The sequence below is a fragment of the Mobula birostris genome, chromosome 5 (genome assembly GCF_030028105.1).
Source record: "Mobula birostris isolate sMobBir1 chromosome 5, sMobBir1.hap1, whole genome shotgun sequence".
NCBI lineage: Eukaryota > Metazoa > Chordata > Chondrichthyes > Myliobatiformes > Myliobatidae > Mobula > Mobula birostris.
The window spans coordinates 31,126,184-31,134,833 of NC_092374.1; the positions used below are offsets into that span (position 1 = coordinate 31,126,184).

Sequence of the window (8,650 nt, forward strand, 5' to 3'; positions counted from 1 at the left end):
GCCCTTGTTTCTTTCTCCCAGGTTTGTGAGGAACCATTTAAAGCATTTAAATAGTAGACACTATTGCTGTTGTGTGTTTATCAGGAGGGAATTGATGTTTGAGGTGGCATATAAACTACCAATGAACATGTTGTAGGGGTGCTGCTAGACATTTTTAGTGTAATTCCAATTACAGCCATCTTGATGTTGAAGTAGGAGGACTGTGTGGTTGTTGCAAGGAAGGAAATGGATTTGTTTTGCTGTTGTTGTTGCTTGTTAAATTCTATTTTGTTGTATTCTGTATTGTTCTGTCGGCATTTGTGGGCATGCTATGTTGGTGCCAGAATGTGTGGCTCCATTTGTGGGCTGTCCCCAGCATATCCTTAGTGTTGGTTATTAACACAAATAAACTCCGTGGCGAGAGGGCTGCGGGACAGGATGCTAGCCGTTGTTCCACTCCATTTCGCTCCATTGTGCGTTGATTAAAGCGACGAGACAGATTGAAGCATCAAGGCAAGTTCTGAAGGTGAGCACCAGCTGCCTGTCTTCTGATGGCTCTGCCATGGAGAGGGGAATGTTTGCTGATGGGACCAGAGAGTATTCCCCAGGTTTTCTGTGTTTTGGATGTGGACTTGGACTATAGACTTTTTTCAGTCTTATAATTTTATACATTCTATATTATTCACCTGATCTTTCTTGTTCTTTCATGTGGGGAGGGGCATTTGGGGATCAACGTGCCTATTCTATTTTGTCTGTTTTTTTGTGTGGAAGGAGGGATTTAGGGATTTCATTATTTTGTGCGGAGGGGGTGGTTTTTTGGGGTTGATGAGTGTGCTTCCTTTCTTTTCTTTCTTGCCTTCATGGCTACTTGGAGAAGAAGAATTTCAAGCTGTACGCTTAATAAAGGAACTTTTGAACCTTTGGCGCATTTCACTGTATATTTCAAAGTCCATGTGATAAATAAATCTGAATCAGATTAAAAGGAGAATATACTTTCATACTCCTCACTATATTTCACTGAGACAGTCAGCTCTCCATGGAATATGCTGCCTCTGATCACTTCTTGAAACTACTGCAGGCTGGTTCAGTTGGATTTCTAGTCAATGAAGTTTCCTCCTCCTCTTTTAGGCCAATCCTCCAACAAAATCCTGGTACTGTCACTAAGAAAATACTACTAGATCTAAAGAAAGATGACTAAACTCTCTCCATTTGAAGGTATTCATCTGACATAAGGGCAGTGTGAATGTTTCCCACCCTGAATGGAATGTTGAGTGGACACCAACCAGTTCATCATCTAAATGGAAATGGACACTGTTTAATTGTTATTGACCCACCCTACTTCTGACCCAGTGATGAGGAAAAAATTGATTAAATGAAGCTGATAAAGACAACTGGCCCACGGCCACTTCCCTGCAAAAAATCTGCTAAGATGGCTTAGAACTCAATGGTGGTACTGCTGTACAACAACAGTGTTTCTTTGTGCAATATGGGCAGACAATAATCTGAAACATTCACTGAATTTCTTCTTCCACAGATGCTGCCCAACCCCGTGAGTATTTCCAACATTTTGGGTTTAATTCTTTCTGTGCTTGATGACTTCAGCCAAGAGAGGTTACTATCAGATCTCTACTGACTTCAGTTTCACTAGGGCTCTTTGATGTCCCAATTAGCTGAAAGCACTGTTTTTGCTCACATCATGGAATTCAGCTCCCTGTCCATTTGGACCACGACTCGATTGAAATCTGGAGTGGTCCTGGAGGAATGCAAACAAATATTTGTTGACAAACTTTTTGATTAATGGGTCATTGCTCCTCACGAATGCTACAAGAACAGGTCAATAACACAGCCAATAGATAGGCTGAGCACCATCCTTTTAATGAATGGGTTATCCTGGAGCATGTTTCAAAATTTTTAGTTGAAGCTCAATGCCACAACAGAACTGGAACAAATTTGTAAGCATCAAATATTTTCATAAAAGTACAAAATAGCAATGTTGTTCCAATGAAAGTTGAGATTGTTTAACCTTTGAGCAGAGAAGGTGGTGTTTGGAATCACTAAAGATGCTGATGCGGGATGTATTCTATAAACATTTCCACTGAATGGAAGCTTGCAGAGCACACCAAAAGTTTAGAATCGGCAAAGGATTTATCTATGCGCTAAAAATTGTTGTAATCTCAGGGGCATGTATGCGTGTGGGACGGGGGAAGTCGACGCATCTATAACTTTCTGAAATCGGGTAGACCTGTACGAGAAAGGGAAAATAAATGTAGCGCTCTTGGGCAAGAAGCAAATCAGATGAATTGTCTTTGTCACTAGAGCGACGGAAAAACATGATCGAAAATTAGAAAATGCTATAAATGTGTGCTGAGAGAAAGAAGGAGCTCGTCTGTCGGGTTGGCGTGTTCCTACCCAGTAACTCTAGAACTACCCCGGCCCAATCGTCAGAAAGGGGTCGGTTACGCAGGATTTGTTTTTAAAAATCATCTTTCACCCTTTATTTCGAACCAGTTAATTCATATTAAATGGAGCGTAGCGAACCCAGGGGGTGATTAGTTGGTGTCAGCCAACAGCGCGCGTTAGCCACACACAAGCTTTTCTCCAGCCACTATTCCCGCGTGTTCCCCAGAAGGATTCCCGTAAGCAAACTTTTAGGAATTCAGCAAACAACGTGAGTTACAGGTTCAACATTACACTGTCTAGCAATGAAACTTTCGCAGACCGAGTCCGACAAAAAGAGACTTCAAACATGCTTCCAAAAAGCCATGCGCCAAGTGTGCACAGAAGATGCGGCGCGTGTTCAAATGCTACGGACAAGTGCCGGCGCGCTGTACGCTGGACTCCGGAATAAACAAAGGTCATTCACAGAATTTACCTTTAGATCCGGGCACCGACTCGTGTTCACAATTTCTCATGCTTTGGGAATATCCTAAAAGAGAATAAAACAAGAACGAGGGTCACTGCGCTGTGAAGGGACCGGTTCGCCGTCGAAAGCGTCTTCGGCGGGTTAAAATCTCACCTGTAACGAGAAGAGATGCGAGGAGAACCAGCAGGACAACTCGGTCCATCTTGCCCCTTGAGTTTTCCACAGAGCGGCGGGCGGCTTTAAGACGGTTACCCCTCAGCTATTCAACGGGAATCAGACAGTCACCAATGCAATGCTGGCCCCGAACACTTCGAAGAACAGGTCCATCTGACTGCAGCGCTCAGGGTCGAGACCGCCTGGTGGAGAGAGGACGCCGTTTTTCACTCGCCTTTGCCCTCGCGGCCCGGGAGGCGGGGTCTGTGTGTACGCCCCCAAACCCATTCGCCTTTTACACATGATTCACTCCGCCAGCTCTTCCCCGCTCCTAGCCACCCAGTCCTTTCCCGGCGTTTAGTCGAGTCTTCTGCCCTTGGGTTTATTCCACTGCTCGTTCACGAATCCGTCAGAAATTGTAATCCTGCGAAAAGTTTCAGGTACAAGACCCAAAACGTCTCGGCTCGACTCGCTGAGTTCCACCGGCAGATTGTTGCTTCAGAATGCAGCTTCAGAAATATATATTGTGAGCCTATCCACGTTTCTTAAGAAAATTCTTACTTATCTGACACTATCTGCCCAGCTGTGTAGTTCCAATAGTTTCTTATTCAGATCTACAGCAACCTGCAAATATATATATCTCCCATTGAGGCCTCATTACATCCTTGTCCTTGCTCACAATTCCAGGTATTGAATGGTTGCCATTTTACTAGGTGTTTTTCAGTAAAAAGATTATTATTTTGAAAGTGACAGAACATTGGTCTCATAACAAGAGTCAATGATCATTCTGCAGATTCACCAGGAAAACACCTGCTAAAACAGTTAAGCTACAAGGATGAGTTGCACAGAACAGGCTTGTGTTCTTTGGGTGTGCAGGGTTCAGCCCGTTTTGAGAGGGGGCGATCTAACTGTTCTTTTTACAGACCATGGTATACTGCAGGGAGATGGAGTTGAGTAAAAGATGATCCTGGTAAGTAGCAGATACGGCTCTGTGGGGCTGATGGCCTACTTCTAATTCTGATGTTCCTATTAGTGACTAACTGTATAACACAGCTGTGTTTGTAACAGTGCACACACACATACACACACACACACACACACACACACACACGCACACGCACACACAGTGCCATTAAGAACATGGACACAATCTTGAGAGATTCTGGAGGTGCGATTAAAAAGTGAGAATAATGACAAGTCATGGCTTCCATCCATCAGCAATAGCACCTCTACTCACTTTACCACTAACAATGTAACATATTGCATTTCTGTCATCTGGTTGACTGCTGGTGACTTGTGTTCCGCAGTGGTTGGTGTTGGGTCCACTTCTGTTCACACTATACATTAATGATTTGGATGGTGGAATTGATGGTTTTATGGCCAAGTCTGTGGACAATTCAAAGAAAGATGGTGCAGCAGATAGTGTTGAGGAAGCAGGGAGTCTACAGAAAGACTTAGGTGGATATGGAGGATGGGCAAGGAAGTGGCAGATGCAATATGAGGTAGGGAAGTGTGCGCTCATGCACTTTAGTGGAAGGAATAAAGGGTATTTTCTAAACAGGAAGAGAATTCAAAAACAGAGGTGCAACGGGACTTGGGAATCCTCATGCAGGATTTCCCTGGAGGTAAACTTGCAGGTTGAGTTAGTGGCAAGGGAGGCAGTTGCAATGTTATCATTCAGTTCAAGAGACTAGAATATAAAAACAAGGATGTAATGCTGAGGCTTTAAAAGGCATTTGCCACACTGCACTTGGAATATTGTGAGCAGTTTTGGGCCCCTTAACTAAGAAAGGATGTGCTGGCATTGGAGAGGGTCCAGAAGAGGTGCATGAGAATGATTCTGAGAATTAAAGGGTTAACATAGGAGGAGGGTTTGATGGCTCTGGGTCTGTACTCACTGGAGTTTAGAAGAATGAGGAGTATCTCAAGTCAAGTCAAGTCACTTTTTATTGTCATTTCGACCATAACTGAGGGTACGGTACACAGTAAAAAACGAGATGTTTTTCAGGACCATGGTGCTGCATGAATGATACAAAAACTACACTGAACTACGTAAAACAACACAAAGCTACACCAGACTACAGATCTACCCAGGACTGCATAAAGTGCACAAAACAGTGCAGGCATTACAATAAATAATAAACAAGACAATATGCACAGTAGAGAGCAGTAGGCTGGTGTCAGTCCAGGCTCTGGGTATTGAGGAGCCTGATGGCTTCGGGGAAGAAACTGTTACATAGTCTGGTCATAAGAGTCCGAATACTTAGGTGCCTTTTGCCAGATGGCAGAAGGGAGAAGAGTTTGTATGAGGGGTGCGTAGGGTCCTTCATAATGCTGTTTGCTTTACGGATGCAGCATGTGGTGTAAATGTCTGTAATGGTGGGAAGAGAGACCCCAGTGCTATTGTAACATGGAAGTGGATTCGCAGGTTTGGTGAGTGAGACAGAAGACACTGACTGTGAATAAGCACATTAATAATTTATTAACAAATGGTAAAAAATTCAACCAAACATTCGTCTTCCCAAGTTACACAAACTCCAAAACTAAATATTCAACAAACAGATACTTAGCTGAAAGTGCGCGTAGAGCATACCTTTCCAATGGTTCTGTGAAGCATGCCCTAGGTTTCAATAAGTACATTTAATGTCAGAGAAATCTATACAATATACATCCTGAAATTCTTTTCCTTCACAAACATCCATGAAAACAGAGGAGTGCCCCAAAGAATGAATGAATGGCAGTTAAACCTTAGAACCTCAAAGCCTCACCAGCAAGAAAGCATCAATGCACCCCCCGCCCCCACCGAGCACTCAAGCGTGCAGCAAAACATCAATAAACAAACAGACTTGCAGTACCCCAAAGACAACTTGTTCACCTGGTATTCGACATACCACAGGCTCTCTCTCTCTCCCTAATAAGGGAAAAAGAGATGTCTCCGTTTCACAGTGAGAGGGAAGGCATAACAAACAATTTACTGATTTATGGCATTTATGACTGTAGCGTCGCTTTTTCTGAGCTCTGTGCCCAGAGATCTCAAGTCTCTGGACACACAGCCCACGGCAGCTAGCCTGCTGCTCCCTGATGTTCCATCAGTCAGGGGTACCAGCCTTGGATCAGCCCATCTCCAGAGCAACGAAAATCCAGCATCCTGAAGCCGGATATCGGAGATATCAAAGAAAGAAATAGAGCTGTTTACAAAGATGCAAGCAAAGGAGTGGCCATTTAGCAGCATCAGCACTTTGCTCTGCCCCTCAATAGGGACAAAGGAAAGAGAGAATGCCTCCCCAATGTGCTATTCTTTATACCAGGGGTATTTGAAACCAGACACCAGATCTGTGGTACACAAGGCAACCAATGGGAATGAGCTACATGCAGATGTCAATAGCGACTTTCTACTAGCCTCACCTCCACACAACATGCTACCCTTCAAAAGTAGCGACACTATGACAATTTGACCCTCAAACTAGAATGACCCTCGCAAATCCCCACTAAGATATATATAAAACACGAAGCTATACAAAATCCAATAATGTAAACCCAATAGTCACCCCCTCCTAGTGTACTATATTAGTCTACCAGCTTCACTGTGCCTCAAGTAGGCACCAGCCTTTCCCCAAAATGTGATAGCCAATGAGTGGCCCCCCACTTAATCTTATGCACTGATCTCAGATGTGACTAGCCAGGTGAGTGATGTTCCCCAGCTCATCAGGAATGTAGGTGTAGCATTCTTGACTAATAACAGCACAAGTGCCTCCTTTCCTTGTGAGCAGGTAATCGAAGACCATTGATAGCGGTTCCTGGACAGTCTGGCCATACCATGTTGGGAAAGGCTATCATTCCTTCCTCTGTAATACCCTCTTACAAACCGACCGGTAAGGGATAGATGCTCGTCCAGGGGGTGGTATACATATGGCACCACATATCAGTTGCACCACCCTGTGGGGCAATTGATAGCCCTAAAAACTGCATATCCATTAAGTGCCATTCTGCATCCAGTGGGTGCCCACCTTCACCTCGCCATTTGGCGTAGACACAGCCATCCCAGGATACTGTTCCTGCTCACACTGGCCATTTCACTGACTTGTACCTGTACTCAACATACCACCTACACCAACATTCCCTGTCAGGTGGGGAAATCACTTTATGAGTTGAGACCTTCCAGTTAAACAAATGGTATGTAGGGAAATACTAGCCCTAAAGCACTTACTCTATTGGGGGCTATTAATGCTGCCATACTGTGGGTCAAGGTTGGCTGGAATAGAATACTCCCTCCCAGATCCTCCAAAGCAGAATGCCAAAATCTGAGAAGCCAGATAATTTCTACCAACAGTCTTTTTCCTTGTTATCAAATGGATTGATATTACTGGCATCCCTTCCACGATGTACAAGGAGTCCTCACACAAATCCAGCAATCTGACTCATTGGTCAAGTGTACAAATTCAAATGCCATCCTCGGGAGTACATTATAGGGTCTTCCACTACAAGTCAGCATCCGCCATCTTGCCATTTTGTAATAGAGGGAGATACAAATACACTCACTCCTGATTAGTCACTGGGGTATTTAGACACAACAACAAAAACATCTTCTAGAATTGCTCCCTAAATGCCGATGTCCCTCATAAAGGTGGGCACTTCATATTGAGAACAAATATTTCCGTTTTCTACCCCATTAACCCAAATTTCACATGGCCAGTATGAAATGTGGGTTTATTCCTAAAACCAATTGAACGGGAATCACATAAATAACAGACTGAAAACACAGGCAGGTCAAACAAAAAAAAAATCCAGGCTTGCACTTAACTTTTTTAAAAAGCTGCATGGAACTGCAAACTTCAAACAGTTAATTCTCCCAGGGGAATAAAAACACTTACCAAAGAACAAAAGAAAAGAAAACAACAACTTCACACAGTCTGTTAAAAACAAAACACACACACACACACACACACACACACACACACACAAAAACACACATTCAAGCATTCACACTCAACAGGGAAAAGTGATGCATGCCAAATGACCCCTTCCTTAGGGCAGTGGTCCCCAACCACCAGGCCGCAGACCAGTAACGGGCCGCAAAGCATGTGCTACCGGGCCGTGAGGAAACAATATGATTTGGCAATATGAAACAATATGAGTCAGCTGCACCTTTCCTCATTCCCTGTCACGCACTGTTGAACTTGAACGCAAGCGAGGTCATCAGTGACCCAAGATGCAAATGATCCAAGACCTACAAAGGAATGGGTCCGTGCCCCATTTGTGAATGTCCCCGGTGAATCATCCATGTCAGCGCGGGAAAAAGATCAACTCCTCGAGCTTGCAAATGACGGTGGGTTGAAAAGTATGTTTGACATAACATCTCTGCTGGCATTCTGGATCAAAGTCAAGGTTGAACATCCTGAGATAGCCACGAAAGCACTGAAAACGTTGCTTCCATTTCCAACATCATATCGTTGCGAAGTGGAGTATTCTGCAATGAATGCAACAAAAACTAAATTGCGGAATAGACTGGACATAAGGAACCCCCTTCGAGTATCGCTGTCTCCCACCACCCCTCGATGGGACCATCTTGCTGCAGGGAACAAGTATTCAGCCCAGGGCTCCCATTGATTCGGCGATATTGGTGTGTTGCAATGATTTTATATGTTTATACGGGGA

At 44.0% G+C, this 8,650-nt stretch overlaps 1 protein-coding gene across 1 annotated transcript in view; it reads right to left on the reverse strand.

Annotated features, from left to right (window-relative positions):
• LOC140197213 (interleukin-6 receptor subunit beta) overlaps positions 1-3,297 on the reverse strand; it is an 82,011-nt gene extending 78,714 nt beyond the window's left edge. Inside the window, exons 1-2 of the mRNA XM_072257140.1 lie at positions 2,996-3,297; positions 2,852-2,905 (exon numbers count right to left, since the gene is read on the reverse strand). Of these exons, the coding sequence (XP_072113241.1) occupies positions 2,852-2,905; positions 2,996-3,044 (103 nt within the window). The 5' untranslated portion in view covers positions 3,045-3,297. The remainder of the gene's footprint in view (positions 1-2,851; positions 2,906-2,995) is intronic.
• Between the last annotated feature and the right edge of the window lie 5,353 nt (positions 3,298-8,650).